The 20,949-nt window shown below is 42.7% G+C and overlaps 1 protein-coding gene across 5 annotated transcripts in view; it reads left to right on the top strand.

The window, feature by feature from the left end:
* The window catches only part of CLCN4 (chloride voltage-gated channel 4), a 47,645-nt gene extending 36,077 nt beyond the window's left edge, over positions 1-11,568 (top strand). For 4 of the 5 annotated variants that reach the window (XM_069770420.1, XM_069770422.1, XM_069770421.1 and 1 more), the window contains 3 exons: positions 574-972; positions 5,495-5,711; positions 7,245-11,568. In XM_069770420.1, the coding sequence (XP_069626521.1) occupies positions 574-972; positions 5,495-5,711; positions 7,245-7,335 (707 nt within the window). In that variant the 3' untranslated portion in view covers positions 7,336-11,568. The remainder of the gene's footprint in view (positions 1-573; positions 973-5,494; positions 5,712-7,244) is intronic. The other variant, XR_011322190.1, reaches the window with a different exon arrangement.
* Positions 11,569-20,949: the final 9,381 nt, after the last annotated feature.

Raw genomic sequence — 20,949 nt, 5'->3', positions numbered from 1 at the left:
CAAACTGTATGTTATACTGATATCAAAAGTTAGGGTTTAAGCTGTAACATAGCTCTTGCAGTGGCCCTAAACTATCCTCACATAGGATTTTGTAACCATGTCGTGCCCAAAGATAATGCTTAGCTTTCTCTTCAGTATGAACGCGCTAGGTAAACCAACGTGAGGGCCAGCTCGCAGTGCTCCTACCTGCCCCAGCCATGATACTTAGCTGATTCTTGGAGTCGTTTTAGAGGACTAATGGCAGGATTCAGTTTTAGTTTCTCAAGCATCCAGTATAGCTGATTTTTTGGCATGATTTCTGGTTTGATAGCTTTTAGCACTCATTATTTGCTTTTCAATGTTAGCATCTTTGGCTTGAGCAAGGTCACTCAATCTTTTTGATGAAAATTGCAGTAGATGAAAAATCTCTTTCTTCAATGAAATAAGCCCCCAGATACCTCACAAAGTATAAGGGCAAAGTACTCAGCATGAATAATCTCATGCCTTTTTGAGTTTAAGACTCAAAAATATAAATGAGTTGTTTAGTATGTATACTTCAAGAGCACTGAGGGAAACTGCTTTCCTTGTTGGCAGGTGGTGTTACCCGAATGACAGTCTCTCTGGTGGTGATTATGTTTGAGCTAACTGGAGGCCTGGAGTACATCGTACCTCTCATGGCTGCAGCTGTCACAAGCAAGTGGGTGGCAGATGCCTTTGGGAAAGAAGGGATCTATGAAGCTCACATTCATCTGAACGGCTACCCATTTCTGGATGTGAAGGATGAATTCACCCACCGAACCCTGGCAACTGACGTCATGAGACCAAGGCGTGGTGAAGCTCCTCTCTCTGTTCTAACGCAGGACAGCATGACGGTGGAGGATGTCGAGACACTAATCAAGGAGACTGACTACAACGGCTTTCCAGTAGTGGTTTCGAAAGACTCGGAGAGACTTATTGGATTTGCGCAGAGACGAGAGCTGATTCTTGCAATAAGTGAGTAGAGTATCAGTGTACATACAAGTTTGATTTTGATAGGGTAGGGTGTTACCAGTGTTATTCCCCTTGAAGAATGGATAAATAAGAACCGAACCTAACTTTTTCAAGTCTGGCTTTTACTAGTTGCTAGGACACATAGCTGGAAGATTTTCTATTGCAACATACCACCTGGTAGACTTCCGTGGGCTTGACTTTTGTGGGCTTAATTTTGCCTTCACTCACAACAGTACAATATGATTCTGCTAAAGACAACAGAGATAAACCTGACTCATGGCCACAATTTTTGTCAGAACCAGATGAAAAGCCACTGCAGTGCTGAGCTTTCTGCAGTCTCCGTGGGCTGCCGTCAGCAGCTGGGGCAGTTGTGAACCTTTGTCACTCTGTGACTAAGTACAAGTCCCTGTGCTTCTTTCTGTTGCACTGTCTTGATTTTTCTCACACTCAGGCCTTTTGCGGTACGGGTGGAAAGCTTTTAGGTGGAGGATGTTTTTTGGTAAAGATGGCTGAGTTTTGTCAAGCATCCAGTGGATAGCCGGCTGGTTACCTGAGAGCCCGATCCAGGTCATTACAGGTTTTGACCCAGCAGGTCCTTTCCTGGTTGGCCTGATGGCTGGGTGAGGATTGAAAAGACAGGTATATTGGATGAAAGCAAGTGTTCCCACCTTCCCAGGGTGTCCAGAGCTGCAGAGGTCTGCAAGCATGGCAAATCAGCCCCACAGCCTGCTCCCAATTCTGGCAGTCCTGAGGTGTTAAGGGCCAGCTGGGCAGGCAGGCGGGCTGCTGGCTAGGCATGGTTGCCTTATAATTTGCAGGGAAGTAGAATGCCTGGCATATCCAAACCTCTTTGACATGGAATTATTCCTCTCTGCGTGGGCCTGTTTCATCCCTCCATTTCAGGCACATTTAAAAACCTGTCGTCTCAGATGGAAACTTCTGTATTCTTCAGGAAAGAAAATCCATAAATGGAAAATCAGGGCTATTTTAGAGGGCCACTTTCCTGCTCACTTCTCACAAAACTAAAATAAAATTTGAAATGACAGTGCTCTTTGAAGCACATTTTTTTTAAATGCATATTTATTTTTGTCTCCTGGATGTAAAAAGACTCAGTCTAAGTGATTAGGCATAAAATTTATATTCATTTATTTAAGGACACTCAGCTGTTACATGATTCTCTTCATCCCATAGCAGAAAGTCATCAATGCTGCATCAATACCACATGCAGAATAAGAAAAGAAATGAGACCCCAGTTTTCTCCCCTTAAAATGTAGTGCAGAATTCAGTTAGAAATTATTTTCTAATTTTTTCCCTTCTGTGGAAGTTGTCATTTCAGTTAGAGAAAAAAGTTTATGAACTGAATTTCTTTTGCATTTAGTTATACCACTAATTTCTCAAAACATAGGAAAACAGAGCAGGCCTTACTGCCAGTTCTACAGCTCCTCTAACTGTGCAATTGTAATTTAACTTCCAAGGAGTGTGGGAATCTAACTTTTTCATTAAAAGCCCACTATCACTGGTTGCTCCTTCCTCCCTCCTCCAAAAACAAGAGAAAAAAAGTCTCCATGAAGTTATAATTCTCTGTGTACCAATATCAGTATAAGAGGATTTTAAAGACACCATGATGAAGTCCAAGGCTGCTAGCTGCAATCCCCCCTTCAAACAACTGATTTTCGAAGAGGGCTAATCTTCCTTTGGTTGTAACAAAAGATGCCTTGTATGGCCAAGCTAGGAAAGTAAATACGTGTCTGAAGTTTCACCAAATGTGTAAATGCCAAGAGTTGATACCATTTATAAAATAGTTTGTATTTTATCCTGCTTCTGCTAATGATTTTCAAATATCTTCTGCATTCTCCCATGAGAAGTGAAAAAACCTTAATTAGATGTATTTAGCCTACCCTGTGTCTGGCTTTTACACTGTCCATGCCATGTCGTGGCTGTAACACTGTCTGCCATCCTAACTTCATAGCCTTTTGCATCTCCCTTGCAGGGAGGTATGTCAGTGGGAAAATTGCATGGAGTGAAGATGCAGAGCCCTCACTATAAAAGCAGAAAGATCAGATGCTGTCTGAAGCAAGTCGGAGAATTTTGAGGAACTGAGTCTTTTGATTCAGGTCATAAATGGCAACATGGCTGAACAGGCTTGCTATAGAAGATGTGTGGAATACCTGTTCACACACAGCTCTGTGCCTCGTGAGTTACCCCTACGTCATTTCTTTCTTACTAAGTGGAGCACTAAGCATGCTCTAATGCATCCTGTCCCTGTAAAGTGAATGGCAATGCCACTTCCAATTGCTCAGAAGCACCTTCAAGATTGCATCCTTCCGCTGATCCTTGCTGAGCAGGTAGGGAGGTCAGGTAGGCAGAGTCACCATCTGGGAATAGGTGTCTACATTTTAGATGGCACCTACCTTACAGTCTTACGGAGGGGAGTAGTTGACCTGTAAAGCTCTTCTTAAATTTGGCCAGTTTGGGAGGCATCATACAAAAGGCAGAGTCTTGGAGACAAGCCAGGTGGCCTGTATAATGTACTTTTCCCAATGTGGAGTTGAGAGAGCAACATAGTTAATATAGGCTGTGAACTGTAAACTTCTGAATATGAGAGGCCCTTTCACATTTGGGAGAACTAATTCACTCTATAGCTATGACAAGAGCCTCCTGCATAGATTACTCTGTAAAACCAGACATTGTCATCCATTTGCTTTGCTCTTTCTGTTAAGTTATATCTGTTTTTCTTACCCACTGACTGCAAAAATGATCTGTTTTTCTGTTTTACCTTTACTCTAACTCCCCCATCCAGTGAGACTGCATACAAAGTACACCATTTTTTTGATGCCACTGAATTTGCTCAATAGTACTACATCATTCAAATTTCTCCAGAGAGATGTTTGACTTTGAAGAGTGAAGTCATGGCTTTGGCTAATCACTGTTGTCCAGGGTCACTGGTGCCTTGGGAACAGCAACGTGGTAGCTGAAATGCTTAGGCCTGTTGCTTTGGGTGCAGCTTTGGGAAGGAAATACCTAGCTGTCAAGGGTTTTTATCAAAGGGTGGGAGTTACCTTCAGTTTGATTAATGTTACCTCTTAGCACAGATCATATATCAAAGAACTATGCAGGCATATTCACACTTGAAATTAGATGTATGAATCAAAACAAGATGAGACAAAGTTAGCATCATTCCTATAAATTGCAATAGGGCTTGTAACATGTGGGGTGAGAAGGTTGAAAATCGTATACTTTACTGATATTAGGTTTGAGCGAGCACTGCTCCAGTCCAGAAATATTACAAGACAATCATCATTAAAGGGAAAAAAAATGCAGCTGGAACATGTTGGAAACCATTACTATCTCCACATTACAAGTCACAGGAGCACGTTTCTGCACTTTGATGGATGGCAACGAGCTCCAAGAATATATACATAAGCTTTGAATATGTCTGATTTGCTGTACCTCTCAAGAAAAGAAGCAACCTATATTAATCAAAGATAATAATTCTAACCATTTCCAAGAATTTATTAAAAAAAAAAAAAAAAAGAAAGAGTTAAACCCTCAGAGCCAAACACATGATATGCTTATTCTGGGGAGAGAGAAGTTGTCTATCATTTGGAAATCCGTCTCATATGTTGTTCACACCCTGTAGTGTTGAGTAGAAATGAGATAAACACTACAAAGAAAATAAGCTACTTCAATGCTAAGAATCCTTCTTGGAGCATACTTTAAAGTAAAAGGCTTACACCGATCACGTAAACTCCAGATGTAGCATGAAGTTCACTTCGTAGTTTGATCAAAGTATGAATGATAACTTTTGAACTTTTGAAAGTGGTCAAATATGTACTGTTGAGAAAAATGTATCAAACTCATTTACTGCTATATATTGTTCCTCCCTTTACTATTTTCCTTTAAGTAGGATGCTATTTTTTTTCTGCCATTTTAAAATCTAGATACGCAAAGTCTATTTAAGGAATTAAGTGCAAAACCACAAAATTCACCCTGCATGCCAGAGAGGTACCGGATCCCTGGGATGTGAATTTGTCCTTCCCTAGCTTTGTGTTCATAAATCCATTCATCATGCCCAGATTTCCCCAACTCCACTGAGAAGCCTGGGAACAAACATACTGCTCCAAGCCAGCTGGGACCATACACAGCTGTTGACTCCACTCCTTCGGTCATATAATAGAAGTTTCTGTTGTGATTCTCACAATGGAGGAAATGACATATAATCATTTGAATTTGACAGAAATTGGATTAGTGATGTTTGTGAATGCAGTGAGCTGCGTATTTATTCAGAAAAGCATTATCCCAACCAAGCAAAAATATGTGTTTGTAAAAATATCGGTTACATTTGCTTCAAGGGAACAATGTCTCAAGGAAATTCAAGTTTGCTCAGTAACCCCAGCTTCTGGGACCTCAGTATGTTAAAGACAAAAAGCAACTACTACATTTGCTTTCTAAACAAGGATTTTTTTTTTTTTTTAATTTTGTTATCAAGCCTAACTCAGTCTACCTTGATCTTTCTGTTGTACAGAGAATGCAAGACAGCGTCAGGATGGGGTGGTGAGCAACTCCATTGTGTACTTCACCGAAGACCCCCCAGAACTGCCACCCAACAGTCCCCATCCACTGAAGCTGCGGCGTATTCTCAACCTGAGCCCTTTCACTGTCACTGACCACACGCCAATGGAGACCGTGGTAGATATTTTCCGGAAACTCGGACTCCGGCAGTGTCTTGTCACTCGCAGTGGGTGAGTAGATGCTGAGTCAAGCACGCCTAGAGAATCTCAGGAGATTTTCTTCAGCATTAACAAAAACACTGTGTTTCCTCTTTAAAGCCAAGTATAGACAGTAACTAATCAATCAGCACCTCTGAGACAGGCAAGTGAATATTTTGGGTTTGTCTATTTTGTGAATGGAAGGATAAGGGAAGCGTGCCCAGTGTCTCTCCAGGGCAGCAAAAGAAATCAGACTCAGAACCAAGACAGCCCTTGCCAGGTGTCATGTTTCATTCTGTTCTCCCAAATCCTCGGTGTATTGTTATTTAGATAAGGTAAAGATAAATACAAAATAAACCATTCTGATTCCCACTATCATTCAGTTTTCAACAGAGGCAGATCTGGCAAGTAGTACTGTTTGCAAAAGATGTTCCTGTTTCTAGACATCCAGCTAGATTAGATGCTTGTGAAGACTGTGATAAAGATATCAGTGGAAGAAAATTAATCTGTTCAGCTTTCTTTGATGGAAAATGGAAAGGCATATAAACCAAAAGTCCACAAAAAACAGCTGAAGAAGTGTGGGCAAACCTGAAATTAGAAGAGTAAAAAGCTGCACCATGTGCACTAGAAATAACATCCCATAATTCCAATGGGATTTGAGCTATTTTGGGATCATTGCTCATTCCAGGTTCCTAGTGGTAAGAAGAAACTTTACAACAGGATAGCAAAATCAGAGCCGTAATTTTCAAATGCAGAAGACTAAAATTTATTCTTCTGCAAAAAGCCTTCTTGTTATTCAAAAATACTGCATATCAACTGTTACTATCAATGCAGTGTCCTCAGCATTAAGAAAATAAGGACCATTATCAGGGCACAGATTTTAGGTGCTTGGATTTGGAAGTGTTGATCTTGAGTTCTAGCACCTAGATGAAATGAAAAGTGGAAAAAATAAAACAATGATGTAGTTTCAAAATTCAGTGCCTCGTGGCCTTCAGGGACTGGAAATAAAAGCCCTTGAATACTGAGGGTTAGGAAATTTTTGACCCTTGGGGCCAGATATCCTGTAGGCCTCATCTTTCCTGACAGATATAATTCATTTAGGATCATATAAATGAGAAATTATCACTCAGAGTTGAAGGAATTATGCTCTTGGACAGTGAGAGTTTCAGAAAATCCATGCTTTAGCTTAGTTCGTGTATTAGTAAACCCCATGCCCTAGCTCAGCACACTGGTGCCTTGGTTTTGTGCTGTTGGTCCTCTGTAGCCAGAGTCTAAAGAAACTCATTACTTCGTTGTACAAAGTGCCAGTAGTTGTAGCTCCTCACTAAGTCACATTCCCAACAAAAAGAGATAACAACACAAAGTATTTAACTTAATGATCATGGCTGGAGTAGTAAACATACACGAGGTGAGAATGCTTTTTATGAAAGATAATCATTGAGGAATGGATGGGATGGACAGTGTTATATGGAAGCACTCACAAAATACTGCTGCAGCTGAACAGGAGAAAAAAACTGCATGATATATGAGATGAATGTTGACCTTTCCTTTCCTTTTCTCCTCTAGGAGGCTGCTGGGTATCATAACTAAAAAGGATGTATTAAGACATATGGCTCAAATGGCAAACCAAGACCCTGAATCTATCATGTTTAACTAGACTGGTAAAGGAAGAAGAAAGTAACCCCAAAGGAATCCCTTCTAGATTAACACAAAGGCTATGTTCAGTGTTTCATTTTGTTTAAAGAGAAAATGTAATATGTATGAGGAATGGCTCAATATGCCTCTGACAGAGGGAGTGGATGCAGGATGGCACTTATTTAATGAGGAAGGCAGTTTAGAAGCTCTGAGCAGCTGCAGACATCAAGCTGTGTTTCCTTAATGAGATTCCCAACAGCTCAATTGGAGTGTTGGTAGGTGTAAGTGATGTGGTGCTTAGAGACAAAGAGCCAGGAGCACCAGTGGGATGCATCAAGGCAGGTGTGAAGACTAGCAGACACTGTTTACGTATAAGCTGTTAACAGAGATAAAGATTTGTGTTCCAAACTAAAGAGTGTGTATGAGTAATGTCAGTTGGTTTTGTTATTGAAATCATGGCTATTTATTTGCTACTGAATTATACCATTTTCATGAGGGAAAAAATCATCGTATTTTAAAATGAAAAATTTTGCCATCTTCATTTATTTTTGTAAAAGTTAAGTGAATCAGGACTGGAGTTAAAGGAGCAAGAACACACTTCAGCTCACTTTAAAACATAGTGTCCCCTGCTCCCTGCTTTAGTCCTTTGAATTTTATACAGTTTAGGGTTTCTGTCAATCAGCTTCCCTTTATTAATGTTGAAATGTGACTTATTTGTAAGGATTTATTATGTCTCTATGCAATTTTGCATACAGGTACTGTAATATTTAGTATTATGTGGTTTGCTGTGACAGCAGGAAAAAACATAGAAGCCCATGGAGGAATTTTTGAAGGCACTAAAGGGAGACTGGTATCCATCTCTCATCGATATTAGTGACAAGAGATTGAATCCCTCACCTGTCTCCCCTTATGTACATCATCATTTTTCAAAAACTAATGAAGTTCTGCATTGATTCCTGATTTTCCATTTAGTTCCTTTTTGTCATTGCTATTTCTTGGCATTTGTCTGTACCTGCCAAGAGATTGCTGAAGTTAATTTAACAGTCCCAGACGTTTATTCTGTAGCAGATCTACTCTTTATGCATCTGCCAGTCATAGGACTGTGGAATCCATCCACACAACACTGTGGCTGGATAAGATCAAAGGGACTGAGAATGCAAACGATTGCAAAGCTTTAATTATTGATCTGTTTGCAGCAAGAATGCAAGATTTAACAGCCCCCAGGACCTCCAAGCCACTCAGGTAAAAATGCTAAATTTTTCTAAACCCTTGTTCTGGTCTTGTGTGAGATGCACAGAATCAACATTGTCTGTGTTAATATACTAGCACTTTAGTAGTACTGCTGTCAGTAACAGAAGACCAAATTCTACTCTCAGTAACGCATAATCCACACTACCTAGTGTTGGATTTATAACTATAAGCTTAAAGATTGGAGAGAAGTTGCATCTTAACTTAGATGTCCTGAATCTCCTTCAGACCCTCTGAGAGTCTGGTCCCTTCATTTAGGCATCTAAGACCTCTGGTATTTTTGTTCAAATTCACACAGATACTGGTAGCTCAAGTCCATTGTGTCCACTTGGTCTTCATGGACAGAGATGGAGTCCTTTCATGGCAGAAGAGCTTGTTGCTTACTCCAGACAAAAGCCAGACTGTTGATCCAACTTGTAGGCAATGCACATGATTACTGTGTCCGTGAACTGACACAACTAGCCAGGTGCACCCTCAGTTAGATGCCCAAAGTTACATGTCACAAATTCCTCCTCTTATCTCCAGTGACCCTGCTTCCTTCTGGCACGTGTCCCACTGCATTCACATGAAGTATGGCCAAAATTGTTTAAGTAAAAGAAACGGAAGTAAAGGGATAATTTTAATCTGCTAAGTACTCCGTTTAACAATAGTGTTTGCAACAGACTGACATAAATATAGGTAGCTCTGGCCAAAGCCCATAAATATTTCAGTGTATACTTTTTGTTAACTGAACATCTGCAGTACAATGTATTATTAACGGGATATTGTTAAAACTATGTAAACTATAGAACTGAGCAACCCTTTCCTTCTGAAAATAGGAAATACAACATAATATTGTTGTTTCTTATGTTTTTCTGTGAAGCTGTCATCAGCCAAACTCATAAAAAAACCAACCAAGTCAACAACCAAGATCATAAACATTGGATTCCCTCATTTGGACAGAGATGCCATTATAAAATAAGATCAGTCCTTTCCCACAACTAAACCCAAGTGGGGCTTAGTACAAATGTCAGTTTCTACCCAAAACTACTAGAATCTAAGGGATTTGGACTAAGATAAGTACTTTTGAGGGCAACCATGTTCTGAAATTAAAATTGAAGGACTGTGTTCTACTTTTCACTTTTATAGCTTTTAATGTTGATACATACATGTTTGATTAACACTTTCTCCATCTTCCTTTATGTTTACCTAGGAAACAAGAGTGAGTACTCTTCCCACCTGAACACTTCTAAATATCTCTTTTGCTCATAAATCAAGAGAAATAAGTTGGGAAGTGAATCCATCTGCTATTTGAAGTCAAACTCAAAGCTTCTTGTATGTCAGGGAAAAGGAGAGGTCTAAAGCCTTCCTTTTTAAGTGAAAGAAATTTCAGTCCATGTTGCATTATAATGTAGTCCATGACAGAGCTAAGTCTGACGAAGCATTCATAGTACTAAGGGGAATGTTTGCTAACAGGAATCAGGATGGTGGATCAACACTGAAAAAAATTGTAATTTGCTGAGAAAAAGACACGGAGTCACCTAACTGAGGTTAAACTGGCCATGGATACAAACTCACTTGGGTATTGACTTGGGTTATCAGCTTAAACTCAGTCTGTGGCTATGCATCTGCATAAACTTGCACGGCTAATTCCCATTAACACCTAGAGGCCTGATCCACTAAAACTGACAGTCAGCCCTGTGATAGCTTGTCACCTCGTCTTACTAGAGTGCATATGAGGAGCCTTAAGGACTTACTTAAGAACACAATCCATAAAACCAGCATGGTGGTTTGTAAGAAACAACAGAAGGAATTGAGATTTATGCACTTATTGCAGGTGCAGTTTGACCCTGGGCCTACCGCCAAAGCAGAAGGCAGATAAATGGGTGTTCAGCTCTTTTCTATCAAACACGTTCCTCTTTAGATGGAATGGTCTAAATATCTAAGGGGTCAAAGAAAAAAGGTTTGGATGTGTAACTATACGTGGGTGGTTGGACTGCTGCTCCTTGTTCCAATGTCTGTTCAAAATATGTTAAATGCCCTGAGAGCAGGGACTGATAACTAGCTCTCCAGAAATGGCATAGTCATAGCTACCTTCAGCTGCTTGGCATTATCAAGGCTGAGGTGATGCTAGAATGACAAGAAGGGTTTTGAAACTGGACAGACTTTGCTAATTAGAAAACTTAGCACTTCAGACACTCCCAGAGATGGGAATTGGCTGGAAGTCTTTCTCTTGAACTTCCTCCATACTACAGTCTTCATTGCTCTTGTAGCTTGAGTGGCTGAATGGGGAACACTCTTAATATAAATTAATACCATGCTTTTCTCCAAAAATGCGTTTCTGATGTAATGATTTAATGTATTTCCCCATAACAAGCCCATTATCAGTCACTGTTTTCCATCTGTATTCCCAAATACGTCTTGTCTCAGAAGTTACAGAATAGACTCCAACATAGATCTCAGCCTTAAGTATTTATTTGAATTTTTTAGAGCTCAAGATAGTCACGTAGCCTGATCAATCTGAGAGTTACGTAAGTACTTTAGTATATAGTGCTCACTTTATGCAAGCTCAGTTCAATCCTTGTGTTCAAGCAGCTGGACTTTGAAGATGTCAAACTAAACAAGAACAAAAATCTTTGGATGATGCAAGTTCAGTATTGTACTTTGTTTTGCATGAACTGTGTTCAGTTACATTCAATTTCCGATGTGTACTTGAAACAATCTGTACCAGAAAGTTTATTATTAAAGTACAGAACATGGATGACATTAGCCAGACCCTTTGGCTGTCACAGTGATACTAATTATTAATTCTTATGCTTTGATGGAACAGAAAAAGAATGTTTAAGAATTACAGGAGACCCACTGATTCTGTGTTGGAAAGACACTATAATTATGAATATTGTTTTGTTTTGGTTTTGGTTTGGGTTTTTTTTTTTTTTAATTGTAGAAACCAGTATATATGTTGCACCTTATAAAAACAATGTTTGGACTCTATTTTTAAAATAAAACTGACTTACAGTACTGGAAACATTTCTTGAACATCTTATTAATTGGAGAAGTATTCAACTTAATGTCTCTGTATGATTTTGATGTTTCCTTTTCCCACCTATAGGGATAACTCAAGCCTGCTGGATCATTTAGGATATCTAATTCAGTTATGGATTAGCTAATATTAAGTAGGGAGTTAGTAAAGTTCACGCAGTGGACTTCAAAGAATCAGCCTTGACTGTTGGCTGTTTTATTTTCAGAGAGAAATGTTTTTTCCTTCAGCATCATAAATCCTTTATTAAAGAAATCTAAAAAGAGAAGAAAAAAGATTTCTCCTACCAAGTTATTCTGCTTACAATCATGAAACTTCTTTAAAGCTAGATGTTGCAAAGCCCTTATGATTCCAGGTTTTGTATATAGTTTTCCTTTGCGCTTTCATTCAGAGCTAAGCTCAAAGACTGAAAATGGCAGGTTCGATCATGCCCATTTAATGGGATGAAACATCCCTTAAATCTCTGTCACAGGCTAACTTTTAGGTAGTAGCAAAGAATATGGGCTTCATCCTGCTTAATGTGCTCACCAAGCAGGCAGAAAGGCACTATGGCTTTGTGCAAATGAAACATTAATCAATGGTTTATCCAAAAGAAGCATTACAGATTTCAAGGCGTGCTCCAGAGAACAAGTTTGATAAAATCGATATATCAGCAATATCCTAGTTTAAGTTAAATTACTCATTTCAGAAGCTGGTGCTGGAGTCCCAGGGCCTCCAGCTTCTTCCATGGATTGCTGCAGCCCTAACATGGCCCAATGCACCCACCGAAAAGGCAGGAGGCATCAGGTATGCAGCAACTTAAGTAAGTAGTAATAGTTCCTGCAGTTTGTATTTGGTCACAAGGGACTGAGCCTTAGACCTGCCTGTCATCGCTTGTGATGGCACAGCAGGGAAATGGAAGAGACAATGTTGAGAGGAATTCAGCACTGCCCTGTTACAGCTGTGCACCATGTATCCTGGCCTAGGTCCTCATTTCCTCCAAACCAAACAGCCTATTGCCATCCCTGTGGAGCCTTTTTGCTCCTTCAGGAGGTCCGTCCTCCCCATACGTTCCCTACAAGCAACATTATTTTCCCCTGTGCTGTCCTGCTCCTCTACTCCAAATGCGATCTTGCTTCCAGTTCCTCTCTGCTGTGGTGGCCCGGATACCCAGTAAGCACAGTTTTACAGACACTGTATCCCACACAAGAAAGGTGCACCTGTGGTGGATGGGCCCCTCTTGTGGCACATGGGATTTGTATTGCTGCCTGCTGGAGGACACAGCAAACACGGTGTTACTGGCGCTGGTACACTGCACTGAGTTTTTTGATTGGTTTTTGGCTTACTATCTTAATGCAATGCCAAAAATACGGACTTTTCAGAAAAGCAGCTGCTGCATTTGCACAGATCAATCTATACATGTTCACCACCTCAACCAGTAACTGGTGACTTCACAGTGAAGGCAAGCAGGAGCTGGGACATGACTGTCAGAACTGTATCCTGAAGCAGTTATGAGATCTTAGGCAGAATGCGACAGGAATTGCTGACCTGCAGCTGCAGCATTTGGTCAACTCTGCATCTCTCCTTTAATCTTTCTTGCATTCTGAGCATAATTAATATGCTCAGTTTGAGCACATTATAAGCACAGTTTGAGCACAGTTAATGATTTCAACCCTTGCTATGCTCGGAATTATCTCGTATAGTCAGGGTCAAAACAATCTGAGTGTTCCTACAGCTACAGTGCTTTCCCCAGCCACAGCAGTTAACTGGTTAGGAAGACACTACCATATGTAACAGCCAGATTGGGGAGAGTCAGTATTTGGCACTTCAGCTGTGTTTCATTTGAGAAATGATTCTGCAGCCTAAACAATCAGTGCACGGCTCTTTGTGGGGATTTGCAAAGCCCCTGCGGTCTGTTCCTGGCTTGCACAGCATTCGGAGCAATGTCTGCATGGGCCAGCCATCATTATAGAGCACATACCCTACAGATTAACCAGCCTTTCTTAATCCACAGAGGTTCAGTAAAGGGCGCAGAAAAAATGTGCAGATTGCTTGGAAGCTAGACAGTCAACTATATTAGCTAGGGAGAGTCGCTTCATTGTCTCAAAGTTATGTCCACGGAGGCATCTAACTCAGGAGAACCATCCCCCATGCAGTATTCACTGGCTAGTTTCATCACTAGGAAGGAGTAATACCTAAAATAAAGCTAAAATCATATTTGTTTCGATCGAGTACAACCAATGTTATAGTTTTTCTTTCCTAATGTATTCTAAAAGACAACTTTCCCCCCTTTGAAGTAAGGTCTTTCTTTCAACAGTTGCTAGTGAGAACTGGGCTGTGACTGCTCCAGACAATTTGATGTGGAGTGCTGCAAGGCTGGTGCATCAAATGCTAGCTGAGTGTTTCTCCTTTGATAAATGCAGCAGAAATGAGTGGCTGCAATAATTGTGCCATGGGAAAGGACCATTCTAAATAATTAAAAAGTGAGATGAACTGTAGTTCTGTACTTCTAATGTTTCCCACCAGGTAAAACGGAAAGGTATTTCCTTATTATGAAGACTTATGATTTATAAAGTATATTTATGTTTAGATCATTACCAAATTTGCATTTTGCCTAGAGACAAATTTTACTCGCCTAACCCTCAGATTGGATGACTATTAGGCACCAAAATTTCTGAACGAATTAGAGTGGGCAACCAGGCTCTTGAAGTCCCCAAGCCTGGGAATAGTGACACCTAAGCTCTGCTGCAATTCAGGTATGAGGGGGAGGACACAAACTCTACCAAAGGCTCCAAAATTGCGCCTGTCAGCACTAAGTTCCAGAAAAAACCAAAGCATAAGAGGTGCCATCACCAGCCCTTTCCTTTTTCACAGTAGCCTCATGGTTAGAGACTCTTGGGATCTGGTAGGGCTGGTACCCAGTTATAACGTTAGGTAAATGTCCTAATCCCCATAATACAGGTCTTCTAGATGTTGAGTGGCACCTGACCTCCTGATGTAAGCACAGCTCACTTACTTACCCCAGTGCAGCTCCTTCTTTGCTAATTGCTGCTCTGGTTGGTTTTTCTGGCAAGCCAGAAGGAGCATTGTCCTGCAAGCATTTGTAGATTTCTCCTTAGAGATGTCTCAGTTGGCTATTCTGAGGGATGTTGAGATGCAGATTCTGTATCTTGATTTTTATAGGGAACTTAGGCTCCTGCTTATACTCTCATAATTACCGTACTGGGGCGTCCATCATATTTTTAGGCCTTGCTGTAGCCTGAACACAGTAGTTGGCTTCATGTAAGTATAGTTACAAGAACAGCATGGACAAAGTCTGAGCTCACCTCTGTAAAATTCCTCACTTTCGAAAATCCTGGTTTCCAGACTGCTAAACAGTTGGTTCACAGTTTCTGATTCCTTCAGGCATTTTACTGGCATAGAATATTCGAATGGTCAAATGGTTGGAAAAAACCCAGTAAACAAAGCCAAAGAACAGAACACCTAACATACATTTGTCATTGACCAGAATATTTAATATTCTATGCAGTCACTGCTCGAGTTCAATCATTATTTGGATTATTGTAGTAATTAATGATTTTTAATCTCTGTCCTACATTTTAGCACCTGTTTCATCATATTATTTATTTATTCAATTAACTAATTCAAGTGGTAATTATAATTAGAGGTAAAATAAAGGTATAAACAGAGTCTGGCTGAAGGTTTTCCACATCACAGATAATCAACATTGAATCTGAACTATGTTTTGGCCACATCTCAACTTTTAAGGAACACTACCACAAAGCACTAGTCACAGGAGCACAAGGAATAAGTCATAATCTCCGCTGCACCTCTCCTTTCCAAGCCTGTGGGAATGTACATGAAACCACTCCCTTTCTCACTACCAAGCTGGGTTAGGCAGTAGAAACCCCTGAACTTTCAACAGCTACAGCAACTCCTGCTTAATAAATCTTGCCATGCCAGACTGCCTCCTTCCAGATACACAGGCACCATTCCAAGCACCAGTTTTCCCTCCATGTAACGATTACCAGGTAGGACAGGTAACTAACACCCTCATCCCTCTCCTCCTTTTCTCACTTCCCTGCTCTGCTCCAAACACTTCTGCCTTCCTCCTTGTTCAGCTTCCAGTCCCAGCTCACTCTGCCTCCCTGGTGCAGCTTTTCTGTAATAACCCAAAAAACCCCAAACAAATCAACACATCTGCTCTTTCTGTTGAAGTGGGACTACTGTGCAGAATGCAAATTTGCCAGGAACAAAGTCATTAACTAAGCAATAGTCTAGTTCCCAGCATTATTTCCACTGAATAAACATTCAGTGCTGGTGAATTGTAGAAGACAAGCTGTTGAGGGACCAGGATCAGAAGCCAGCTTGCTTGTCTGATGGCCTGGTACATACACATACTTTCCCATTTGTGCTTCTTCTGGTTCCATGTTATAATTCTGGCTTCTTGGGGTTCAAGCTTCAACAATATGGGGGGAGAGGGTGAATTATTCCCTTGCTAAGATTCCCTTTCCTCAGGAGACTGCCCCATTCATGAGGCTATGAAGTATTTTGCCTCTCTTACTGAAGCTGTTTCATTCTCTGTGAACATATCCATTAGGCCAGGGAAGAAAACAGCCTTTTTCGTAGTGGTTAATTTGCTCACTGGATGGAGAGGCAAGAACTGAACCTAAAGCTCCTGCCTCCCATCTGCCTCCCTGCTGAAACCCTCATGATGTTTGTGTTAGAGAGGCAAGCCTGGGTGTGCAGGGAAACAAGGGAACTGTGAGAAGTGGCTGGTGTAAGTGCCAAACTCAAACGCTGTAAGATGCAGCTGGACATTCAGCCCAGGATAAAAGACCTGTGGAGAGGCAAGGTTGAATGCACACCCACCCTCCATGTTTCTAACACACAGCACCCCACCAAGATGACCAGCTCCTGCAGTTTCTATTGTAGGTGCCCAGAGTTACACCAGACATCATATAGGACGTTTGAGCTCTTTACATCAGGCTGTTAACCCCCACCATCCTCTCCAGTATAAAGACCTGCAACAGCTGTGATATTGATTGATAGACATGAAGTGAGGGGCAAGACTAAAATGGTTTCCTACAGCAAAGGGATGTGCTGGAGCACATGCGGCTGCCTGGTGGCCAGCCCCTCATGGACAAGTACAGGACCTGCTCTGCTACGGGTCACACAATGTGGGTCCGCAGAAGGGTAAGCCCTCTCTTCCCACCCTGTTACAGAAGTTTACTCTTTTCTAAATGCAGAATTGCAACTCACTATTGACACAAGGTAAGGGACAAGAAACAAGCGGTTGACGCTTTCCACTCCTGTCCCTACCAGGGTAGTGCCTTCATCCCGTACGCTCCCTCAGCAATACACTGATGTATTCCCACAAAGACCCTCCAGCAAAGCCCCATCTGCACCACCCCTTTCCCCCAAACCACTGGCACACCAAGCCCCACGCACAGGAACACCAGGTGCTCTCCTCTACCTGGAGTGACATGCAAACGGCAGTTAAAGCGTGAGAGACTGAAAGAGTTAATGTCTCAAACCTTGCGGTGGGGCAAGTTCAGCCTAACAATGAACCGCAGCTGAGAAGCCGGTCAGCAACAGGGCACGGAGAGCGGGCCGGTCCGAGAGTGCGCAATTCCGTGGGGGCAGCTCGCCACGCAGGGCCGGCGGCCATACAAGGCGTTTGTGTGAGGAAGGGGCTGGCGGCCGCCCGAGGGACCCTTCCCGCCCATCAGCCCCCAATGGCGCCTGCGCACACGGCCCAGAGTTACGTACGTCGTGACAGGCCGAGAGTTATGTATGTCCTGACGGGGTGAGCGAGAGTTATGTACGTCCTGACGGGCCCAGAGTTCCGTACGTCCTGACGGGCAGCGCGCAGAAGCCCCAGCAGGGTGTGATGGACGCGAGAAAAGGCGGGAACCGGGCGAGGAAAGACGCCGCCATGAGGAGCCCTGTGCGCCCGCTTGCCCTGACTGGGCCTCTGGGCTGGCCGGACCCAGGACCGGTTTTCTTCTTTCTCTCTCCTTTTTTACAATCCCTACACCTCATCCCTTTAGACATAAACCGCTGACCACGTCTGGGACTAGGAGCGGATCCAGCCGCCCCTCGGCTCCTCGGTGAGAAGGATCTAGAAAGCAAGGGGGTCTGCTCTGAACCCCCTGACCCAACGGGAGGGCTCTCCTTAATTTCTTTCCTGAATTGATGTATATGGTTACCACGGGTTACACGGTTTACTGAGGTCCTTTCATGCCAATTCCTGTTGAGAGAACCCCTGCTACCCGCTGCTACGCCTCCCATGTTCAGGCTGCTTCTGCCCTGAGTAAAATGTTGAAGTGATCGTTTGGTGTCATTTCACCTTAATTTAGCCCGAGGGAATTCTGAACTCAACACGACTCCTCCCTGGTCTGTCCAGCCCGGGTCCTGACAGAGGCAGCGCGGAGACCTCCTCCCCAGCACAGGACCTCCTCCCATCTCCATTGTCCTGGCACCGGAGGGCTCTGGGAACAGAAATGTACGGAGGAAGAAGGTGGAGAGCTGTGGTACTTGGCCAAGGATCCTCCCTGTTGGGACTGACCTTTTAGCTGGTCCTCAGAAGGTCTGGCTGACCATTTCCTTCCCACCAAGCTCACAGCTTGTCAGGGGAGGAGTATTCAGTGAGTAACTGCATCGCACTACACAGCCATACCAGGAGTTGCAATTAGCTTATTTTCTTACAGATGTACACAGTCTGCATTTCTCAGATCAATGGAGAACCAAATGCATGCTTACATCTACCACAGCTCCATCTGCACCGAGCACGATGGGCTGGCAGTTTATTCAACCCAGCCAGCCACTGTATCCTCCTATCCTTCCTGAAGCACCAAAAAGGCCCCACAATTGTCTTTGCATTTAGAATTTCTATGAGCTTCAAAGAGAAGATCTTATCAGTTATAAGGGTATGTGGGTGAGAACTAGCAGTGGCTCGGGCACTCCATGCTGCCTCTGAACCAACGGGTAACATTTTGGGCACCCCTGCAACATGCTCCCCTCGCTCGCTGCTGCTGCACCCATCGCTCAGGGTATTTTGTGACCCACTGCTCCAGGCTCTGGATTCAGCCACAACATTTATTAATTGGTGCCAGGGTAATGAGCAGGGAATTAATTTAAAGGCTCTAGTGGGTTCAGGTCGCGGAGAACCTCTAGGTGGCATTCAAACCGTGTGGCAGTGGCTGAGCACTGGTGCCACAAGCCACGCTCAGGCTGGCAAAGGCAATGGGGGGGGGTCCTTGCTGTCCACTGACTTCTGATTCTTGCAGGAATCAAAGATGTTTATTTGCTCTAAATGTGTAGTTTTTCTCACGAATTTTCTTAGCTATGCCAATTAAAAGCTTTTTTTAAATATATATATACTGATACTCTGTAGGGAAGGGGAGAGGAAAGAAAGAAACCTTTTTGTTTGGACTATTTGGCAGGGCTAAAGCACGACTGTCTGCTTTGGCTTCTTAAACCACATATCACATCTGTAAAAACATCGTGGCAAAAGGAGGAAAAAATAATCTGCAGTGCTTTCCTGGTGCTTTCTGTGAGGCTTTCATGTAACAAATAGATTTTTCATCAATTATGCATTTAGGTCACAGGAAGAGTTGGAAGAAGGAATTCCTTTGCCATTTCAAAGTTGCTGTCAGGAAGAAAATATAGCCAAGCTGATGGAGTAGAAGAAATGCAGTTTTGTTCTTATGTCCTGATGTTTTTCTTCTCCACTTTCTTTACCCTTATTCCTATTTGCATAAGCACTTCCCGGTATAGCAAAATCTGTGTAGGGAATGCACAGAGGCCCTTAGGGCATGGAAATCTCTTATTTTGCAATGGCAATTCTAAAACGTACATAAACACCATTAGAGAATTGAATAAAAGGCCTTCCCCGTAAAGCATCTGGTCAGATCTAGAAAACAGCATAGGCTCCTTGGTGGGCAGCATTACCATATGTAACCTTTAGGCTTCTGTGCAATTTACAACCCCAAGATAGGTGCTTAAATATCCTTTTAAAAGTATAATGAGAACTAAGTGCTAAGGAATGGGTTTCACTGTAGCCACCCCACAGAGCAGGCAAAAGCTGATGTTAGCTCCTGAAAAATACCAGAGAAGACCTTAAAAATCTCACCTCTTCTCTGTACTGGAGATCACAGGAGTCTCCTGTCCCTCTGGATCAGATGCCTGAGCAAAGTCTCAGAGCATTTGCTCACTTCTTTCTTGTGAAAAATGCCTGAGAACTTGTGGAGATCCTCCTGGTGCTGTGGCCTGCATCTTATGTGTGCTTAGACCATTGTGCAGGAAGCAGAAAATGAGGGCTCAGGGCTTTCCACCCCACCACCACTTCTTTTCTGGAAGCTGACACTACTCTCCAACCTCCAGTAGAATTAACGTGGGAATGGCAGGAGGGAGAATAGAGGAACTACTGCAGGTAGGATGAGGAGGACGCTCTGCTTTCCCACTCCTTCTCCCACTTTGCTTATGTATTTTACTTACTTTTCTTAAATGTACAATATATTACCGGGCTTGGGAACGAGGACAGAACTGAAGTCTCCCATCTCTGAAGTAAATGCCACAGCAATTAGGCTAGAGGTTGTCCCTTTGCATACTGTGGCCCAGCGTCATGCATTCCTGTGGCTCCGCTTCAGCAGGAAAGGCACAGACTGCTTTTCTCTCTGCTCTTTCTTAGCCTGAAGGTCAGGGCAGACCCTTGAGAGATGAGGCTGTGGCTGCTGATAGCTCCAGGCTGAGGAGGGTCTTAAGCCAGGTGACTCTCTTCTGGTACACAGCTTCTTCCTTGGCTCACATACCTGAAAGTAAGTAGGTTATGACATTTAGCAATGCCAGAGCACCAGCTCAGGCTGGGGAGAGGCCAGATTTGTGAGCCCCAAAAAGGTGGGAGGTGGGTGCCAGAAGGCTGGCTTGGCTAAGACAGACCAAGTTCTCCCATGTGTTGGAGACCTGTCTCCAAAAGCTTAGGGAGCCATGGCAAAGCACGGCACGCTTGTTTAGAGAGCTGTAGCTGGCTCTGAAAGATACAGATCCTGAACAGGAGGCAACACAACTTGTTGCTTGGGCTAGCAACAACTCTCCCTCCTAGGAAGGGTGCAGAAAAGATTAGTGGAAAGTAAGTGTTGTACCTACAGAGCTAGAATACCCAGGGACTAGGGTTAGTGTCTTGGTGTAGCACGTATTGTCCTGTACCAGCTTGTTTGAATCAATGTGGTTGGCAGTGAGTAAATCAATTCCTGCTCACTCTGAGGGATCTGAGAGAGGTGATGGAAATTTTGTGAAACCTCATTTGAAGTTGTCAGGGACCAAAGCTGCTTATTGCAAAACAGGTACCTTTATGGCCCTGGACTGAGGTGTCTCTCTCTGCTAGGA

The sequence above is a fragment of the Haliaeetus albicilla genome, chromosome 25, assembly GCF_947461875.1.
Source record: "Haliaeetus albicilla chromosome 25, bHalAlb1.1, whole genome shotgun sequence".
In the NCBI taxonomy this organism is placed as follows: Eukaryota; Metazoa; Chordata; class Aves; order Accipitriformes; family Accipitridae; genus Haliaeetus; species Haliaeetus albicilla.
The sequence above is the reverse complement of the archived record's forward strand: the minus strand, read 5'-3'. Positions and strand labels throughout refer to the sequence as shown.